Consider the following 22,622-nt stretch of genomic DNA (forward strand, 5'->3'; position numbering starts at 1 on the left):
CACAGCCCACATAGGGAGGCAGCCATTGAATTCTTGGCTCTGGTGGCCAAGGAGGATTGTACTTCTGAACCCCACAGGACATGTCCTAAATAAGACCACTCCTTCAAGACTGGCAGAGATAGCTGATTCACCTGATACATAGAAACAAACAGAGAATAAAGCAAAATAAGGAGACAGAGGAATATGTTCCAATTGAAAGAATAAGATAAAACCTCAGAAAAAGAAATAAATGAAATAGAGATAAGAAGTCTCCTGACAAAGAGTTCAATGATGATCATAAAGTTGCTTATCAAACTTGGAAGAAGAATGAATCAACACAGTGAGAACTTCAACAAAGAGAAAGTATAAGAAAGTACCAAAGAGAAGTAATAACTGAACTGAAAAATACACTAGAGGGGTTCAACAGCAGACTGGATGAGATAGCAGAATGAATCAGTAAGCTTAAGACAAAGCAATGAAAATCACTCAGACAGACCAGCAAAATGAGAAGAGAATTTTAAAAGTGAAGATACCTTAAGGGACCTTTGGACAACATCAAGTGAAATAACATTTGCATTATAGGGATCCCAGAAGGAGAAGAGAGAGAGAAAAAGCCAAAGCAATTATTTGAAGAAATAGTGGCTGAAAACTTCCCTAATATGGGGAAGGAAATAGACATCCAGGTCCAGGAAGTATAGAGTTCCAAATAAGATGAACCCAAAGAGACACACACACCAAGACACATTATAATTAAAATGGTAAAAGTTAAGGATAAAGAGAGAATCCTAAAAGCAGCAAGAGAAAAACAACTCGTGACATACTGAAGCCCACAAGGCTATTAGCAGATTTTTTAGCATAAACTGTACAGGCCAGAAGAGAGTGGCTTGACATATTCAAAGTGCTAAAAGGAAAAAAAGTCCAACCTAGAATTCTTAACAAGGTTATCATTCAGAATTGAAGGAGAGAGTAAGAGTTTCCAAGATAAACAAAAGCTAAAGGAATTCATCAACACTAAGCCAGCCCTACAAGAAATATCAAAGGGACTTCTTGAAGCTGAATAAAAAATAGCACTAATTAATAATAAGAAAATGTATGAAAGTAAAAGTCTCACTAAGAAAAGGTAGATATATAATAAAGGTAGTGGATCAATCACTTATAAAGCAAGCATGAAGGTTAAAACACCAAAATAGTAAAATTAATTAAAATTATGAAAATTACTTAAGGGAAGCATACAAAAAGATGTCATCAAAAGTACAAAACATAGGGAGGGGTAGTAAAAAGATAAAGCTGTGGAATGTGTTCAAAATTAAGTTGCCACCAACTTAAAACTGGCTACAGTTTACATAGGATGCTGTATGTGAACCTCACAGTAACCACACACACAAAAACTTTATAGCAAATACACAAAAGAAAATGAGAAATGAATCTAAACATAACACTAAAGAAAACCATTGAGACACAAAGGAAGAGAGAAAGAGAAAAAGAAAGAAACAGAGAGGAACTACAAAAAAGCCATCTTCTGAATAAACACAGAAAAAGCATTTGATAAAATTCAACATTTATTTATGATAAAAACTCTCAACAAAGTGGGTATGGAGGGAACTACCTCAACATAATAAAGACCACGTAGGACAAGCCCACACCTAACATCATACTCAACAGTGAAAAGATGTAATCTTTTCCTCTAAGATTAAGAACAAGACAAGGATGCCCACTCTCACCACTTTTATTCAACATAGTATTGGAAGTCCTATCAAGACCATTTAGTCAAGAAAAAGAAATAAAAGGCATCCAGATTGGAAAGGAATAAGTTAAACTGTCACTATTTGTGGAAGACATGATATGATATATAGAAAACCCTAAAGAGTTCTCCAGAAAAAATGATGGGATGAATTTAGTAAAGTCACAAGAAACAAAATCAATATACAGAAATTTGTGGCATTTCTATACAGTAATAATGATCTATCAGAAAGAGAAATTAAGGAAACAATCCCTTTTTACAGTTGCATCAAAAGGAATAAAACACCTACTAATAAATTTAACCAAGGAGATAAAATATCTGAATACTAAAAACTATACGACACTGATGAAAGAAATTAGAGAAGATACAAATAAATGGAAAGATATTCTTTGTTCATGGATTGGAAGAATTAATGTTGTTAAAAAGTTCATACTACCCAAAGCAATCTGAAGATTGAGTGCAATCCTTATCAAAATTTCAATAGCATATTTCACAGAACTAGACCAAATAATTCTAAAATTTGTATGGAACCACAGAAGATTTCAAATAGCCAGAACAATCTTGAGAAAGAAGAACAAAGCTGGAGGTATCATGCTTCCTGATTTCAAGCTCGACTGCAAATCTCTAGTAATCAGAACAGTATGGTACTACCATAAGAACAGATACACAGGTCAATGAAGCAGAATTGAGAGCCCAGAAATAAACCCACACATATGTGGACAATTAATTTACAACAAAGAAGCAAAGAACATACAGTGGAGAAAGGATAGTCTCTTCAGTGAATGGTGTTGGGAAAACTGGACAGCCACATGCAAAATGTAACTAGACCACTATTTTACACCATACATTAAAGTTAACTCAAAATGGATTAAAGACTTGAATGTAAGACCTGAATCCATAAAATTCCCAGAAGAAAACAGTAACCTCATTGACATTGTTCTTAGTGATGTTTTTGTGGAACTGACTCCAAAGGCAAAGGAAACAAAAGCAAAAATAAACAAATGGAGCTACATCAAGCTAACAAGCTTCTGCACAGCAAAGGAAATTATCATCGAAATAAAAGGCACCCTACTGAACGGGAGGAGATATTTGCAAATCATATATCCAGTAAGTGGTTAATGTCCAAAATATATAAAGAATACAGACAAGGGACTTCCCTGGTGTTGAAGTGGTTAAGAATCCACCTGCCAATTCAGGGGACACAGGTTCGATTCCTGGTCCAGGAAGATCCCACATGCCATGGAGCATCTAAGCCTGTGTGCCACAAGTACTGAGCCTGTGCTCTGGAGCCCACAAGCCACAACTACTGAGCCCACACACCCTAGAGCCTGTGTGCCGCAACTGCTGAGCCTACATGCTGCAAATACTGAAGCCCGCATGCCTAGAGCCTATGCTGTGCAACAAGAGAAGCCACCACAAGCAAAAGCCCGCACACCACAATGAAGACACAACACAGCCAAAAAATAAAAAAGAATACAGACAACAACAAACCTGATTTAAAAATGGGCAGAGGGTCTGAATAAACATTTTTCCAAAGAAGACATATAGATGGCCAACAGGCACTTGAAAAGATATTCAGCATCACTAATTATTAGGGAAATGCAAATCAAAACAACAGTGAGATATCACCTCACATCTGTAAGATTGACTGTTATCAAAAAGACAAGAAATAACAAATGTTGGAAAGGATGTGGAGAAAAAGGAACCCTCATACACTGTTGGTGGGACTGTAAATCAGTGAAGCCACTATGGAGAACAGCATGGAGATTCCTCAAAAAATTAAGAAGAGAACTACCATATGATCCAGATATTTCACTTCTGGGTATTTATCTGAAGAAAACAAAAACATTAAGATGTATGCACACCTATGTTCATTGCAGCATTATTTACAATAGCCAAGATATGGAAACACCCTAAGTGTCTGTTGATGGATGAATAAATAAAGATGTTGTGGTATATAAACACAGTGGAATTCTACTCAGCCACAAAAAAGAACAAAATCCTGCCACTTGCAACAACTGGATGAACCTTGAAGGTATTATGCTAGGTGAAATAAGTCAGATGGAGATAGACAAATACTGTATGATTTCACTTATATGGGGAATCTAACGAAACAAAACAAATGAGCAAACAAAATAAAACAAAAGCAAACTCCTAGATACAGAGATCAGATTGGTAATTACCAGAGGGGAAGAGGTTGGGGGAGTGGGCAAAATGGGTGAAGGGGGTAAACTCTATGGTGAAGGGGGTAACTAGACTTGTGGTAGTGATCACTTTATAGTGTGTACAGATGTCAAATTATAATGCTGCACCCTTGAAACATACCTTTTTTAAAAAATAAACTATAACAATATTAACACAGCTACGATGTTAAAAAAAAAAAAAAGAAAGAAAAAAGAGCTGTCAGCCCTAGGTACTGCTATAAGCAGGTATAAAGGGTATGGCTAAAAACAGGTAGATTGGTTAGAATTCTGTATCGGTTGCTGTAGGACCCCAGATCCCCTCTCCAACTCCATATAACCATGCCACAGGATCTTTATCCTCTAGAGACACTAAAGTAGAGTGCCTAAACTCAGGTACATCGAATATATGGTAGATAGACACCAAAACTAATAGGAAGAAGTAAATAGATAAGTTAGGAATAGATACATGTTTTTCTCAGAGTTAAGAAAAGATATTGCATCTATAAAATAATTTTTCCTCCTTTACTCCAGTAAACATTTTATTGAAGTATATTATAAACTTTTATATACAAATAGAAACATTTATAAATTGTAGGCATACAGCATGAGGAATTACCATAAAGTGAGCACATTTGTTAACCACCACCCAGATCAAGAAATAGAACATTACAAGCAGCCTAGAAGCCCTCTTTATGTCCCATCCCAATCATAGCCGTCTTCCTTCTTCTGAGAGGTAACTCTATCCTTACCTCTAACACCACATATTAATTTTACCTATTTTTGAACTTTTTATAAATGGAATCATATGGTACATACTCTTTCAAAAATAATTCTTCCCAATACACATAGAGATTCATCTGTGTTGGTAATGATCTTCAGTACTGTAGAGTATGCCATTGTATGTATATTCCACAATTAATTTTTCCATTTTAGGCTATTTCCAATAGTGCTGCTTGAATCATTCTACATTTCTCTTGGAGCATCTATGTAGGCATGTCTTTGGCTATTTAGTAAGGGGCTGAATGAATACATACTTTAACATTGTTAATTTCAGTTGGTTTTTTTTTTTTGATTCTAGATTTTTTTTTTTTCCGGTATGTCGGCCTCTCACTGTTGTGGCCTCTCCCGTTGCGGAGCACAGGCTCTGGACACGCAGGCTCAGCGGCCATGGCTCACGGGCCTAGCCGCTCCGCAGCATGTAAGATCTTCCCGGACTGGGGCACAAACCCACGTCCCCTGCATCAGCAGGTGGACTCTCAACCACTGCGCCACCAGGGAAGCCCCTATTATTCTTTTTTATAGTTTCCATTCCTCAACTGAAATTCTTTATTTTGTTGTCTAATTCCTGAAATATATTAATCAGAGTTATTTTAAAGGCCATGGCTCATAATTCCAATACATGACTCTCCTGTGGGTCTGTTTCTATTACCTGTTTTAGTCTTGGTGTTGTCTCCTGGTATGCCTGGTAAGTTTCAAGTGAATGCTGGACACTTGAAATCAAAAACTATAGAGTTATTTTGAGACTTGTATTGTCTTCCTCTAGAGATGTAAAACCAAAAATATAAAATAAAAAGGAAGATGTTCAAAAAACTGAAAATAGGATGGAAGTGTTAAGAATATTAGAAGTTAATCCATGAGGTTAACCATCAGAGTAATAGGATTCCAAGATGAGAGACTAGAGAAAACAGAAACAATGAAATATAAGATTTCCAAAAATTGAAGGCCAGATATTTTCAGTAGACATAACTCATCAAAAAAAGACTCACTATTGTGTAATTTCAGAACAGGAGTGGGAAAAAAAAGATCCTTTAAGCCTCCAGGATTTTTTTAAATACATGCAATGGTTACATACAAAGGGTTACAAATAAAAATGATGTCTGACTTTATACACCAACCTTAAATGGTAGAAGACCTTGAAAGTGTATCTTCAGAAGCCAAAGGGAAATTATTTAGAAAAATTATTATTTAGAATTCTACACCCATCCAGTCTATCAATTAAATGAGTATAGAATGAAGATATTAGCAGACATGCAAGGTCTCAAAAATTTATTTACATCCTTTCTCAGAAAAGATCCAGAAGACATTCTCCAAAAAAATTAAGGAATAAATCAAGAAAAAGGCATATAGGGGACCCAAGAAACAGAAGATTTCATCCAATAGAAAAGCAAAGCAAATTTTCAGAATTATGGTTAAAGGAATTCAAGGCATGACACTTATAAAAAACATCTAGAGAGCAGTCAGTCCATATTTTAGCAGAAATAAATGGGGCTTCCAAGAGGAAAGTCTTCAGGAAAAGAATGTATCTGATAGAGTATGGTGTGTTTGAAAATGAAAAACAAAATCAATTGTGATTTTACAGTGCTGATGGGGAGTTTGGGAAGAATTAATGTTAGGAATGTAGAAAAACCCATGACAAAACAAAACAGTGATCAACTACAAGGGGAAAAAAATGCACAAGAAAAGACATGTAATCATAGTATATCATGTGGCTAAGATATACACAACATTTTTTAACATCTTTATTGGAGTATAATTGCTTTACAATGGTGTGTTACAATGGTGTGTTACAATGGTGTGAATCAGCTATACGTATACATATACCTCCATATCTCCTCCCTCTTGCGTCTCCCTCCCACCCTCCCTATCCCACCCCTCTAGGTGGTCACAAGCACAGAGGTGATCTCCCTGTGCTATGCAGCTGCTTCCCACTAGCTATCTCTTTTACACTTGGTAGTGTATATATGTCCGTGCCACTCTCTCACTTCATCCCAGCTTACCTTTCCCCCTCCCCGTGTCCTCAAGTCCCCACTCTACACCTGCATCTTTATTCCTGTCCTGCCCCTAGGTTCTTCAGAACCTTTTTTTAATTAGATTCCATATATATGTGTTAGCATACGGTATTTGTTTTTCTCTTTCTGACTTACTTCACTCTGTATGACAGGCTCTAGGTCCACCCACCTCATTACAAATAACTCAGATTTATTTCTTTTTATGGCTGAGTAATATTCCATTGTATATATGTGCCACATTTTCTTTATCCATTCATCTGTCGATGGACACTTAGGTTGCTTCCGTGTCAAAAAGACAACCCTCAGAATGGGAGAAAATATTTGCAAATGAAGCAATTTATAAAGGATTAATCTCCAAAATATACAAGCAGCTCATGCAACTCAATATCAAAAAAACAAACAACCCAATCCAAAAATGGGCAGAAGACCTAAATAGACATTTCTCCAAAGAAGATATACAGATTGCCAACAAACACATGAAAGGATGCTCAACATCACTAATCATTAGAGAAATGCAAATCAAAACTACAATGAGATGTCACCTCACGCTGGTCAGAATGGCCATCCTCAAAAACTCCACAACATTTTTTTAAACATATTTATTTTTTAGAGACCTTTTTTTTTTTTTTTTTTCAGTACACAGGCCTCTCACTGCTGTGGCCTCTCCCGTTGCAGAGCACAGGCTCTGGACACGCAGGCTCAGCGGCCATGGCTCACGGGCCCAGCCGCTCCGCGGCATGTGGGATCCTCCCAGACCCGGGCACGAACCCGTGTCCCCTGCATTGGCAGGCAGATTCTCAACCACTGCACCATCAGGGAAGTTCCGTACTACCTGAATTTTTGAACAATATATGTGTTTTTTGCTTAATAAGTAGATTTTAAGTGAATGGATAATCTATAAATATTTCCAAAGAACAAGAATTGGCGTAATTTCTTTCATGTTTTCAGAAGTCCTGAAAAGAAGCCTTATGAATGTGGCATCTCAGATCACCTGAAAGGCTCTGAATAGACTTGGGGAAGTATGCTGTGCTTCAGGGTACTGTGGAGTATAACCCCATTTAGCTGCCAGTATTTAACCTTGTACAAATACTGACCCTATCTCTGTGCTTCAGTTTCCTTGTTAGTAAAATTAGGATAATAATTGTTCCCTTGTTAGATAAATACTATTATTATAGTCTCAGTGAAAGTATAATGTATGTAAATCAAGTACATGTTGGAGAAATTAAATTGATATTGTAGAGCCTAAAGATTTCAATTAATATTTCCACAGTCTGTTGCATTGATCATGTACTAAGTTTGTGGTTTTGTTTGAGTTTTGAATATCTCTGTGCTTTGTTTGCTCAATAATTACTATAAGGTTGTGGTAAAGATACAATCAAATACAAAATATATATGAAAAGACATAAACTATAATATAGTGTGTAGATGCTAAACATTTGTCTGCCTTCTACACATCAGGCACTGGGATAAGCACAGCTCCTGCTTCAAGGAGCTCAGGGTCTCACAGGGAAACTTACATGTATGTGTGATTTATAGTACCTGGTGGAAATTTGTCTAATGGGCTTGATAGACAGTGAGGGAAGAGGCTGGAGCACTGACCATTTACTGGAGAGAGCCACTTGGTGGGGCGCTTGGATTTCACAGATCTGTCAGGTTAAGAAAAACTTGAGGACTAGCAAAGTGATGACAACTTTTTTTTTTTTTTTTTTTTTTTTTTTTTTTTTTTTTTGTGGTATGCGGGCCTCTCACTGTTGTGGCCTCTCCCGTTGCGGGGCACAGGCTCCGGATGCACAGGCTCAGCGGCCATGGCTCACGGGCCCAGCTGCTCCGCGGCATGTGGGATCTTCCCGGACCGGGGCACGAACCCGTATCCCCTGCATCGGCAGGCGGATTCTCAACCACTGCGCCACCAGGGAAGCCCGATGACAACTTTTGAATTTGCCAAATCAGTGCATTAAAACAGGCAAACAAATAAGAAAAGCTACAGTTATTCTGATTGTTTCACTAAATGCAAGGACATTTACACATACACGCGTGAGAAGTTCTAAATTTTAGAATAAAGTCTCATGTTTTCACCACAGACCAGTGAATATGACTTCGTGGATCAGTATCTATCTATATACCTGTGTCTGGTCTATAGTTACCTAGAGAAATAAACTTTCCAAGCTGCCTGCTAAAATAAAACCAAAAATTTTCCAAGTTATGAAAGTGGACAATGAGAAGATAAAGCATTTCAGGCAGAAGAAAGAGCATATATGTATAAAGGCCTGGCATTATGAAAGGATCCGATGTGTTCAAGGAATGGGGGGAGTTCAGTATGGTACATGGCAGAGGTGGGAGGTATGGTGTAATATAATATTACATTATTAGGCTTCATACTTTGGGTGACATAAAAATGTAGAACAGGCTCCTGTCCTCAGAGTTCACTGTAATTATAGACAATAGAAAATTTAACAATATAAGAGTTCATTCTGAAGACAGTTAGATAAAAAAGGACAAAGGATTACACAGTATGGGGCAAACTGAGTGTCACTGGTCAAGGAGGTTGGCAGCAGAAGTAATAACCGTGATGATGATGATGATGATAGAAGCAGTGGCTGTTATAAGCACTTTACATATATGAACTTAGATTAGATTAATGTTTATAACAACTCTACATGACGGATAGTACTACTATCCCCATTTTATAGATAGGGAAACAGGCACAGAGAAGTCAGGATATGTGCCCAGTGTCACATAACTGCTAAGTAGTAGAGGCAGGATTTAAACCCTGGCAGTCGGACTCCAGAACTTATATGCCTAATTACTACAGCGCACTGCCTCTCATGGAAGGATAGAAAAGAGGGAAAATTTTTAAAGGAAATATACAAGAGATGTCATGTAGTAAGAATTCAAGGATTTGGTAACTGGCTGTGTTGAGGGTATCTGTACTACAATAAGTGATGAATGTGCCTTTGTCTTTCTTACTGAAAGAGAGGGGTCATTCTATTCTTCAGAAACAGATTAGTCAGTCATACTGTTGAGACTTTTATCCAAGGAAACTTTTTTAATGTGTTTCTTACATTCCATTCTCAGGTTCAGTTTTAAAATATTATATTAAATGCATACTTAAGCTCAGTACTGTGTGGTCCTTGGCTTATTTAAACTGCTACCATTTCACTCTAGGACCTCTCAAACTCACCGAAGCTAGGAAATGTTGCCTAATTCCCTTGCTGTTCTCTGTTATACAGTGGGATATAATAGAAAGTGAGTTATTGGAACCCTAAAATGGCAATTAACCAGTTTTTTAGTTGCCCAGAGGAATGACTTATGCTGGACAAGTAGTAAAGCATGCTGATTCAATTTAGTTTATTACTTTTATGGTTCCCAAGGGGACATGGACTGGCATTTGCATGACTGAATTATTGATTAACTTGTATCATTCTGCATTTTTAAAAAAATACAATATATGTGTAGATAGATAAGAGAAAGACAAAGGAGAGAAAAGAGAAGAGATGGGAGAAAAGAACAAGTGATGATCCATTAAGCATGAACTTATGCTATGCCAATGACAGTTTTACACATCTCCTGACTCCCCAGTCTCCCCAGTTCATTGTTCTCTCTAAAAGATCAGGACTGGAGAGTATGTGTTCTGTGTTTAGAAATGCAAGAAGAATAGAATTAAAACTATGATTTAAGACTGAGAGCACTTTGAGGGCATAGACTAGATCTCCACTGTTTGTTTTTTGGGGGGATCTCCACATTTTTATCTCTAGCACATGAGCTGGCACCAGTAACCTGTCGTAAGTGTTTGATGAATTAGTGAAGTAAGGGCTAGCTAATTGTTTGTTCAATTATCCATTCATTTACTATCTCTATACAGTTAAACCTTTATTGGGTGTCTAGCAATGTGAAGAAAACCATCTGTTCAGAGGCCACAGAAAAAATTAGAAATACTGATTTCTTGCCTTGGTAGACTCATTGATCAGGAAAGGGCCCTAGAGTTCATCTGATGTCTTGCCTTGATAGTCTCATTGATCAGGAAAGGCCCTAGAGATTATCTAATCCAATGTCTTAATTATACAGATAAGGAAAACAAGGCCCATGGAAATGAGGCATCTTGTGCCGAGGGTACAGAAGGTGGAACTTGACGCCAAGCCTCTGACTGTCCTTTCCTCAGTGCTACACAAGTTTACCTTCCACAATAAGTGCAATGATTTAGTGTTTTTAATAATTAACATTCTTGAGTTTTTTTTCCCACCTCTTTCCTCACCTCCAGGTCAGGTGAGTGCACATCGTATCCAAATCTTGTCAGTTTAAGGCTACATTCCCACTCCTTCCCAAAGAGCAGCTGAACTCAAAATACCCTTGCGTAGCAAACCACCCCAGGAGGAGTAAAGGGGATAAGATCTCAGCATAGCAGAGGTGCCCAGCAGCCAACAGTAGATCCCACAGAAATGGGTCATGAATATCTGTATATCAAGACTCAATTATTCTGATTAAAATACATATTTTATAATTATTATAAATATCATTTAAAATAAAACATTATTTCTCAAAACTTCTAAGGACAACAATTTCATTTACAATACCATCCAAATAATTAAATACCTAGGAATAAATTTAATCAAGGATGTAAGGACTTGTACACTGAAAACTATGAAACATTGCTAAAAGAAATTAAAGAAGACCTACATAAATGGAAAGACATCACACATTCATGCTTTGGAAGACATGATATTGTTAAGATTTTCAACATTACCTAAAAAGATCTAGAGATTAAATTCAATCTCTCTCAACATTGCAATGGCCTTTTTTGCAGAAATGGAAAAACTAATCCTCAAATTCATATGGCATTGCAAGAGGACCTGAATACCCAAAAATTCTTGAAAAAGAAGAACAAAGTTGGAGGAGTCACACTTCTCAATTTCAAAACTTACCTCAATGTTAGAAATGTTAGAAATCAAAGGAGTTTGCTCTTAGGACTGACATATAGACCAATGGAACAGAGTTAAGTCCAGAAATAAATTTATACATTTGATTTTGACAAGGATGCCAAGAGAGTTCAATGGTGAGAGAATAGTCTCTTCAACAAACTGCTCTGGGACAGTTACCTATCCACGTCCAAAAGAATGAAGTTGGAACCCTACTTCACACAATATATAAAAATTGACTCAAAATGGATCAGTGACCTAAATGTAAGAGGTTAAACTATTAAAGTATTGGAAAAAAATAGAGATAAATCTTCATGACCTTCGTTTGGCAATAGATTCTTAGATATGATACCAAAAACATAGCAACAAAATTTTCGAATTAGATAAATTATACTTTATCAAAATTAAAAATTTTGTATATCAAATGACATCATCAAGAAAGTAAAAAGACAGCCTACAGAATGGGAGAAAATACTTGTAAATCATATATCTGATAGAATATATATTCTGGTTCTTAAATAGAGTGTACATATATATTCTGATATATTCTAGTATCTGGAATATATAACACAACAACAAAATGACAACCCAATTTTTTAACATGGTCAAAAGACTTAAATATATCTCCAAAAGAGATATACAAAAGAAGATAATACAAATGTCAGGCAACAAACATAAGATGCTAAACATCATAGGTCATTAGGGAAATACAATTAAAACCACAGTGAGTTACCACTTTACACCCACTAAGACGGCTATAATTTTCTTAATGGAAAGTAAGTGTTAGCAAGTGTGGAGAGAAATTGGAACCTTCATACATTGCTGATGGGAATGCAGAATTGTTGTCCCAGTGTGGAAAACATTTTGGCAGTTCCTTAAAAAGTTAAACACAGAATTGCCCTATAACCCTGCAATTCCACTCCTAAGTATATACCCCACAAAATGGAAAGCAGATACATGTACATGCATGTTTATAACAGCATTATCTATGATAGCCAAAATGTGGAAACAGCCCACATGTCCATCAGTGGATGAATGGTTTAACAGAATTTGTTAAGTACTATTCACACAGACACAAAAGGACACATATTGTTTGATTCCATTTATATGAAATATCCAGAATAGATAAATCCATAGAGACAAGATTGTAGATTTGTGGCTGCCATGGACTGGGGTCCAGAGAGAATGGGGAGATATGGGTTAATGGGTAAGTACATTGTGAGTATACTATATGCCACTGAATCTTTTATCTTAAAATGCTTAATTTTAGGTTAAAATTAATTTCTCCTCTTTTTTTAAAAAAAGCTTCAATAGAATGATTCATTCAAGATAGCCAAGTTTTTGTGTAGTTCCTTTAAACATCAAAACATTTTATTATTAAAAACAAAACAAAAACACACATACTAAGATGTGGTGGGTTTGTCACCATTGTAATGAAATAATTTACATAAGTATTTGTCTATTATTAATAGTAAACATTTATATAGCACTTGCTATGTACCAGGCACTATTCTTATCCCCTTGTATACATTAAGCTCATTTAATCGTCACAGTAACCCTATGAGGAAGTGTTATTTTTATATCCATTTTTCACAGATAAGGAGAGCAGGGCACAGCAAGGTAAATTACAATGCTAGGATCACACAACCACTTGGTAGAGCCAGAATGTGAACCCAGGATGCCTTGCTCCAGAACCTGTTCTTTTAACCACAATGATATACTGCTTCTTAAAAATCGTTCCGCATTTATAAAGTAAACTCCATAAAGCAGGGATTTGAATCCATGCCAGGCCCAGAGAAAATCTGATAGTTATATGGTAAGCGAATGAATGAACAAGCAAAAAATGAACCAACTTTGTACCAAAATTGTTATAGATTAAATGTGTCCCCCTAGAATTTATATGTGCCGTAATAAAAGAGATCCCAGAAAGCTCCCTCTCCCTTTCTACCATGTGAGGTTTTAGCAGGAAGCCATCTAGGAACCAGGAATAGGACCCTCATCAGACATCAGATCCGCTGGTGCCTTGATCTTGGGCTTCTCAGCCCCTAGAACTATGAGAAATAAATGTGTTATTTATAAGCCACTCAGTCTGCAATATTCTGTTACAGCAGCCCAAACAAAAACAAATATCCTCGCAGTTAGAAACTTTTATGTTTTCTGCTTGGCTCTCACTGGTGTTTCAGAGAGGTGAGATTTGATATAAGTAAGGTACTGTGCTAGGCACTGCAGATAGGTAAGATGAATATAGTTGAGTCCAGGATCAGTGAACTATTACAAAATTGGTACTTACTTAAACTGCAATGAATTATGAGTAGCCTTAAGTGGAAACAGGTCTATAAATCTCACTATTTTATGAGGCATTTCCCCCCAGTAAAATGGGGATGATGGTTTTTAATGCATAAAGTGCTGTATATATGTATTTAAATTGATGACTTAATTTTCAAAGCTAGTTAAGATCTTCATCAGGGGTATTAAACACCTATAGAATGGTTCATTTTATTATGACTTTATGGCCAAAGAAAGGAGAACAGGGTTAAAAAGTCACTCAAACATTGCAATAATACACTATCTCATACTGGGAGCAAAGACATCAACAGAAACTACAATCTGGTTGTGTTTGGATGCTACATGAGCAAATCTGTCAGCTTTCTCATAGCTTTCTCCTTCATGTACCATTGCCATTCTGAACTAACCATTCCAGCTAACATTATGTTCTTTCAGATGTGTTAGCAAAAGCAGTTTAAATTCGATTATATCATTTTTCAGATGTTAATCAAGAAGTCTTCACGTTTCCATACACAGTTCCTTCCGGAAGATAGAACTTGTCTGAAAGAACAAAGCAGACAGGCCTTGGTCCCTTAATATCTGATTGCCAGCTTGATTTGTTATTTGCCCTCTGGGGAGAAAGATGTGCTATCCAAATAAAATGTGCATGCAGTACTTTTCAGGATATAGCTGAACAAAGAACAACCAGAGAAGAAAAATGGAAGACTGGACAGCTGCATTGAATCTAGGTTGGCTGTTTAAAAGGGGCCTTTGTTCATGACCATTTATTAAGCACCCCCTTTGAACCAGGTGTTGTAGTAAAGATATCATTGGGATTCTCTCACTATTCTGTTTGGCAGAACTATCTTTCTTCCACTTCCTAGAATGCTCCAAAGTCTTTCTGCCTTCAGAGTCTTCAAAAGCTATTTCCTCTACCTGAATAACTACTTATCCTTTATGACTCAGCTTAAATGTCTCTTTCCCTAACACCCTGTGATGTTGGATTCCCCCATTGCTTCTTTTATAACATCTTGAACTTTTCTTTCAGAGCACTTAACACAATTATAATTTAAATATTTGTGGTATAACTTGTTTCATATTCTCTGCTAGGTATAAGCTTCAGTGAGGCTGGCATAGAGTCAGTCTGGCTCACCACTGCATTCCCAGCCACTAGATGAGTGCCTGGCACATAGTAGAGGCTCAATAAGTATTTACTGAATGATAAAATGAGTAAATGAATGATACAGGCAGACCATGCCCTCTAATACTCACAGTTCAGCACGATTTAATTTTTATGTAGGATCTATGCTGTTTTCAGAATTAATCCTTATTTTTTAATTAAGCTGTAAATGCTTAAAACATAAAATAACATAACCTAGTAATTGGGCCTGGAGAAGGGGGTTGTTTAGTGCGGAGATGAGTTAAGTTCTATTTAGGTCTATCAGAACATCCAACTACCAGGTTTAAAGCTCCTTCAGTTTGAGATCGCAAAAATGAAACTAAGGCCCCTTTCCTCTTTCTCACAAATGAGACTTTCTCTACAAAGTCTCAAAGTTTGACAGTCAGTAGTTGCTGAATTATTAGGCTCTATTTTAAAATAATAAATCAGTAGGTTTTTTTCTTGGATTTCTTCTTTTATTGCAGGTTTTATACTGCCCACAGTTTCCCTCAATGAATAATCCAATAAATAGTGAGATGTTCTGAAAGCAAAGAGAGAGTAGATACAGAGAAAGGAAAAATGATGCAGAGGGGATTTGAGCCTTTTAATGTGAAATCTTATTTGCATGTCAACCACGTTCCTGTAGGAGTCAGATTAGAGTTTTGTAATTAGAGTTTTGTAATAGTCTCTGCCTTGTTCTATCTTTCATAAAAGCTTATGGAGTTTTGGTTAGCAGAATTTGCTGTCTGTCCCTTGTTAGTTGGAAACGCAGCTTTTCTTTTGGATACAGTTCAAACTTTGTGTGGCATTATACATCCACACAAGCCCTATGAGCTAAAGTTTCCATGATTTCTCCTCATAGGATTCAGAGTCTTATTAGCCTACAGAATTCTCTTCCTCTATTAATATAAAATCTTAGTTTATCAATATTGGCATTGATATGGAAAATATCTTTTTCTGCCTCAGAGAAGTCTGAAATGACATGTCAGATATACATCCGGAGTTATTCTACTTATTTTCCAAAAGTTTTCTATTTTGAGAATTCATTTACTCAATTACCTTACTAAATGTCGATGACAAGAAATGAATGGACAAAGAATACCTGAAAACTAAGATTTGTAAGCCCAGTGGCATTTGTAATTACTGGAGCATTAGGATACTTAGAAACCATGACACTGCTAATGAGTATTTAAGTTTTTAGCTAAATGATTCATTTTCCTTTTCAAGATTAGGACATTAAGATCTAATTAGGGAATTGCCATGGCTTGGATGTACAAAAACCTAACATCATTTGCCTTTATATACATGGTTAGAGTTTATACATACCTAAGGATGTTTTTGAGGGATGAATTTGGTTGAATTTTTCTTACTACTTACATTCACATATACACACACCAAATTTTTCCACTAGATTCTAAAAATAGAAACTCTTTCCTAATAAAAATTAAACACAAATTATTCTGAAGAAGAAAATAAAAACTATGCTTAAGCTAATCGTGAAAATTATTTTACATTTTGGTATATTTGCTTCTAGTCCTCTTGCCATTCATACATTTTATTTAATGATTTTCTAAAATCATTAAGTTGAGATAGAGTTTTGGATATGTTACTTTCATTTAACTTATCTTGAGCCTTTCCCATATCATCAAGCTATCTTCATAAATACAATTTTCTGTGACTCTTTACTGAAAATTCCAGTTGCTTCATTTTTCAGAAATTATAAACACTTATTTACATAGATCTTCATCTGAGTTTCTGATTTGTTTACTTTAGACTAGATTCATAAAGTGAAATTACTAAGTAAAATGCCATGGACATTTTTAAGGCTTTTGATGCATACAGTAAAATTGCTTTTGGAATGCTAATAGCAACTTAATTCCTACCTGCTACATATGACAAAGCTTAATATCTTTGCCACAAAATAGATCATATAAATAACTTTTTTAAATGCTCTAAAAGTAAAATGGGTTAAGAACATGAACAGAAAATTTACTCTAATGAAAACTTAAATATCCGTATAAACATATATGAACAATATTAAATCTCATTGGAAATGCAAACTATAATAATGAAAATACTATTTTAATTAAGCTATTTTTTTCTTTGAAAGTATTTGAAGGTAGGATGTTAACATTAGGGGAAGCTGGATAAAGGGTATATTGGAACTCTGTACTACTTTTGTAACTTTTCTGTAAGTCTAAAATTATTTCAAAATAAAAAGTTTAAAAATTGACTCATATAATGGCTCTAGGTGCTTATTCAGTAATGTCATTGTACTTATCAACCTTGTATAAATGAGCCAGTGTACTCCCAGAAACCTTTCTTGGAGCATACCTAGCTAGTTCTTCTTTCGAGTACCACTCTAGTATTAAAAAACAAATATAAAATGTTTCCAGTCAATGCTCTCATTTATTGCAGAAGTCTCTGAACCTGTTCATATGTTAAGTACTCTATCTCATTTAATCCTTTCTACAGTCCTAGAAAGTGAACATTAAAATTATCATCTTCATTTTACAGATGAGAAAACCAAGCCTGTAAGGTTGAGTAACTCATCCAAAGTTACACTCTAAAATGTTTTAATTTAATTGGTTTCATTTATAATATATGTCCATTTGGCAGAAATGGCTTACATTTGGGGAATGAATGGTAGTCTTTATTTCCAACTGGATATGGTGTTCCCTTTCCAACAGATGAACCTACAGACATCATTCCACGAAGCTGCCAACTAACGACAGATGTTCCACAAGTCACACAGCTGCTAAACATGACTAAACTCCGCCAAACTGAAATAAAATTTGGAGGTCATCCTCTAAGTTCAGCAGAATCAGGTATGTACTCAAGTATCTAAATTATAAGCATGTTTATTTGTAAGACCAAAATGGGGTGGGGGGGGTGGAGGGTGGAACAGCCTTGTGACTATGCTTTATAGCTTGAGGTTAAATATTAATCACTTTAACATCAACTCAAGTCAGTGATAAGTCATTATTTTAAATTTCTCTTCTAGCAACTAAAATATCTTCTCAATTTTTACACGATAAGTCAGACATCCTGGGTTGTTCCTCTCCTTTTCCTGTATGCTTCCACGCCCTGCCAGTTATACCTCCCAACCGTCTCTCAAATCTGATCCTATTACTGCTTTCATTGTTCAGGTCCCCACTGTCACTCACCTCACCCTCCCAGTTAATCTTCACATTTCTGTCAGATTTCTCTTTCTCATAGTAGAAATAGAAATGTGATCATGTCACTCTTTGATTAAAGACTTTTAATGCCTTTCCCACTATCTTAAAGACAAAATGAAAAAACCCTTGGGAACTCACAAAAGCCAACCTCCTCTATTCCAAACTTACTCCACAGTTTCATCTCCAGACCCTTTCTCTCATTTCCCACATGTTAATTTCTGACCACTCTCTGGGCTTTCATATGTTTGTATTTTGGGATTGCTGTTTTGTTGGCCTAAAGTGGCTTCTATGCCTTTCTGCCTGGAAAAAACTCCCAATTCATCTTTTTAGATCCAACTCAAATGTCACGTCTTCTATTCTAACAAGCACTGTTCTCCTCTTTTGATGGCTTTTTTTTTGTTTTTTTCTTTTTTTTTTTTTTTGCAGTACTTTTTAATTAATATGTCTGCATTCACCAATTAAGCGTGACTTCCTCCAAAATGGCACTGAACCTTGTTCTTCTATATCCCTAGCATCTAACACAGTGCTTGCCATATATTAGGCCAGGGGCTGCAAACTCATATTACCACAGAAGCCAGTCAGAAAACATAAATGAGTAGAGTGGGCTGGATGCCTGGATATTTGACCCAGAGAAACAGTTTCTAATTCTACACTCCCTATTGGGAGTGGAGGGGGGTGGTTAGGGGAGAGGCATGAGATAGTGCTTCAAAGAAGTTGTTCTCTAGTATTAAAACAGTAATATTAACAGCTATGCAAATGATACAATACATGGCAATTGACACTCAGCCTCTGTGAGAGAGCTGTAGGGAGTGGTGAGAACTACAGCATAGTGGATTCTCCTTTTCTGTCTAGCAGGGGCACCTGCAGTTCAGTTCTAGCCAAGTTTTGTCTTGCAAGAACATAGGCCCAGGCTTGCCAGATCTTTCATTCTTTTCAAGAGAACCTCAGTATCCCAATGTTTACAATAACTCTCCCAATTTTAAAGTATTGTCTAAACTCTAAAATTTTTTGAAGACACTCTGTGGGCCAAAGACAAAATATGCCAGGGCTGCCAGTTTTCTACCTTTATAATAGAGACCCATAGCTATTGACCAAATGAATGAATAGTACTTACAAATCAAGAAACCTGTTATTCAAGCGAGTGGTTCTCAACTTCCTATATGTTAGAATCACTTGGGACATTTAAAAAATAACTGATATAGAAAAGAAGGAGAGAAGATGGCGGAAGAGTAAGACGTGGAGATCACCTTCCTCCCCACAAATACATCAGAAATACATCTACATGTGGAACAACTCCTACAGAACACCTACTGAACGCTGGCAGAATACCTCAGACCTCCCAAAAGGCAGGAAACTCCCCACGTACCTGGGTAGGGCAAAAGAAAACAGAAGAAACACAGACAAAAGAATAGGGATGGGACCCGCACCAGTTGGAGGGAGCTGTGAAGGAGGAAAGGTTTCCACACACTAGGAAGCCCCTTTGCGGGTGGAGACTGCAGGTGGCGGAGGGGAGAAGCTTTGGAGCGACAGAGGAGAGTGCAGCAACAGGGTGCAGAGGGCAAAGCGGAGAGATTCCAGCACAGAGGATCAGAGTGGACCAGCACTCACCAGCCCAAGAGGCTTATCTGCTCATCCACCGGGGTGGGTGGGGGCTGGGAGCAGAGGCTCCGGCTTCGGAGCTTGGATCCCAGGGAGAGGACTGGGGTTGGCGGCGTGAACACAGCCTGAAGGGGGCTAATGCACCACAGCTAGCCGGGAGGGAGACCAGTAAAACGTCTGGAACTGCCAAAGAGGCAAGAAACTTTTTCTTGCCTCTTTGTTTCCTGGTGCGCGAGGAGAGGGGATTAAGAGCGCTGCTTAAAGGAGCTGCAGAGACAGGCACAAGCCATGGCTATCAGCGTGGGCCCCAGAGATGGGCATGAGACGCTAAGGCTGCTGCTGCCGCCACCAAAAAGCCTGTGTACAAGCACAGGTCACTATCCACACCTCCCCTCCCGGGAGCTTGTGCAGCCCGCCACTGCCAGGGTCCCGTGATCCAGAGACAACTTCCCCGGGAGAACGCACGGCGCGACTTGGACTGGTGCAACGTCATGCCTGCCTCTGCCGCAGCAGGCTCACCCCACACTCCGTACCCCTCTCTTCTCCCACCCTGGGTGAGCCAGAGCCCCCAAAGCAGCTGCTCCTTTAACCCCATCCTGTCTGAACGAAGAACAGACGCCCTCAGGTGACCTACTTGCAGAGGCAGGTCCAAATCCAAAGCTGAACCCCGGGACTGTGCGAATAAACAAGAGAAAGGGAAATCCCTCCCAGCAGCCTCAGGAGCAGCAGATTAAATCTCCATAATCGACTTGATATACCCTGCATCTGTGGAATACCTGAATAGACAACGAATCATCCCAAATTGAGGAGGTGGACTTTGGGAGCAACGATTTTTTTTTTCCCCTTTTTCTCTTTTTGTGAGTGTGTATGTGTATGCTTCTGTGTGTGATTTTGTCTGTATAGCTTTGCTTTTACCATTTGTCCTAGGGTTCTAGGTGTCTGGATTTTTTTTTTCTCTTTCTTTCTTTTAACTATAGTTTGTAGCGCTTATTACATTCCTAGATTTGTTTTTTGGTATGGTTGCTATCTTCTTTCTTTTTTTATTTTTTAAAAATTTTATAATAATTATTTTTTAATTTAATAACATTATTTTATTTTATCTTTTATCTTTCTTTCTTTCTTTTCTTTCTCCCTTTCATTCTGAGCCGTGTGGACAACAGGCTCTTGGTTCTCCAGCCACATATCACGGCTGTGCCTCTGAGGTGGGAGACCCAAGTTCAGGGCATTGGTCCACAAGAGACCTCCCAGTTCCACATAATATCAAACGGTGAAAATCTCCCAGAGATCGCCGTCTCAATGCCAAGACACAGCTCCACTCAACGACCAGCAAGCTCCAGTGCTGGACACCCTATGTCAGACAACTAGCAAGACAGGAACACAACCCCACCCATTAGCAGAGAGGTTGCCTAAAATCATAATAAGGCCACAGACACCCCAAACACACCGCCAGACATGGACCTGCCCACCAGAAAGACAAGATCCAGCCTCATTCACCAGAACACAGGCACTGGTCCCCTCCACCAGGAAGCCTACACAACCCACTGAACCAACCTTACCACTGGGGACAGACACCAAAAACAACGGGAACTACAAACCTGCAGCCTGCGAAAAGGAGACCCCAAACACAGTAAGTTAAGCAAAATGAGAAGACAGAGAAACACACAGCAGATGAAGGAGCAAGGTGAAAGCCCACCAGATCAAACAAATGGAGAGGAAATAGGCAGTCTACCTGAAAAAGAATTGAAAGTAATGATAGTAAAGATGATCCAAAATCTTGAAAATAGAATGGAGAAAATACAAGAAATGTTTAACAAGGACTAGAAGAACTAAACAGCAAACAAACAGTGATGAACAACACAATAAATGAAATTTAAAGTTCTCTAGAGGGATCAATAGCAGAATAACGGAGGCAGAAGAACAGATAAGTGACATGGAAGATAAAATAGTGGAAATAACTACTGCAGAGCAGAATAAAGAATAAAAAATGAAAAGAATTGAGAACAGTTTCAGAGACCTCTGGGACAACATTAAATGCACCAACATTCGAATTATAGGGGTCGCAGAAGAAGAAGAGAAAAAGAAAGGGACGGAGAAAATGTTTCAAGGGATTATAGTTGAAAACTTCCCTAATATGGGAAAGGAAATAGTTAATCAAGTCCAGGAAGCACAGAGAGGCCCATACAGGATAAATCCAAGGGGAAACATGCCAAGACACATATTAAACTATCAAAAATTAAATACAAAGAAAAAATATTAAAAGTGGCAAGGGAAAAATAACAAATAACATACAAGGGAATCCCCAAGGTTAACACCTGATCTTACAGCAGAAACTCTACAAGCCAGAAAGGAGTGGCAGGACATATTTAAAGTGATGAAGGGCAAAAACCTACAACCAAGATTACTCTACCCAGCAAGGATCTCATTCAGATTTGATGGAGAAATTAAAACCTTTACAGACAAGCAAAACCTTAGAGAGTTCAGCACCACCAAACCAGCTTTACAACAAATGCTAAAGGAACTTCTCTAGGCAGGAAACACAAAACAAGGAAAAGACCTACAATAACAAACCCAAAACAATTAAGAAAATGGGAAGAGGAACATACATATCGATAACTGCCTTAAACATAAATGGATTAAATGCTCCAAGCAAAAGACATAAAATGGCTGAATGGAAACAAAAACAAGACCCGTATATATGCTATCTACAAGAGACCCATTTCAGACCTTGGGACACATACAGACTGAAAGTGAAGGAATGGAAAAAGATATTCCATGCAAATAGAAATCAAAGAAAGCTGGAGTAGCAATTCTCACA

The 22,622-nt window shown here is 37.5% G+C and overlaps 1 protein-coding gene across 13 annotated transcripts in view; it reads left to right on the forward strand.

The window, feature by feature from the left end:
* Positions 1–22,622, forward strand: part of CFAP20DC (CFAP20 domain containing) — a 298,550-nt gene that overhangs the window by 122,166 nt on the left and 153,762 nt on the right. For 12 of the 13 annotated variants that reach the window (XR_010842526.1, XM_059076214.2, XM_059076211.2 and 9 more), the window contains one exon: positions 17,720–17,857. Coding sequence is in view for 12 of the 13 variants with exons in the window: in XM_059076214.2 (XP_058932197.1) it covers positions 17,720–17,857 (138 nt within the window). In the remaining variant the exon portion in view is untranslated. Of the gene's footprint in view, positions 1–17,719; positions 17,858–20,952; positions 22,257–22,622 lie in introns of those variants that run through there. The other variant, XM_067043782.1, reaches the window with a different exon arrangement.

The sequence above is a fragment of the Kogia breviceps genome, chromosome 10 (assembly GCF_026419965.1).
Source record: "Kogia breviceps isolate mKogBre1 chromosome 10, mKogBre1 haplotype 1, whole genome shotgun sequence".
NCBI classification, from domain to species: domain Eukaryota; kingdom Metazoa; phylum Chordata; class Mammalia; order Artiodactyla; family Physeteridae; genus Kogia; species Kogia breviceps.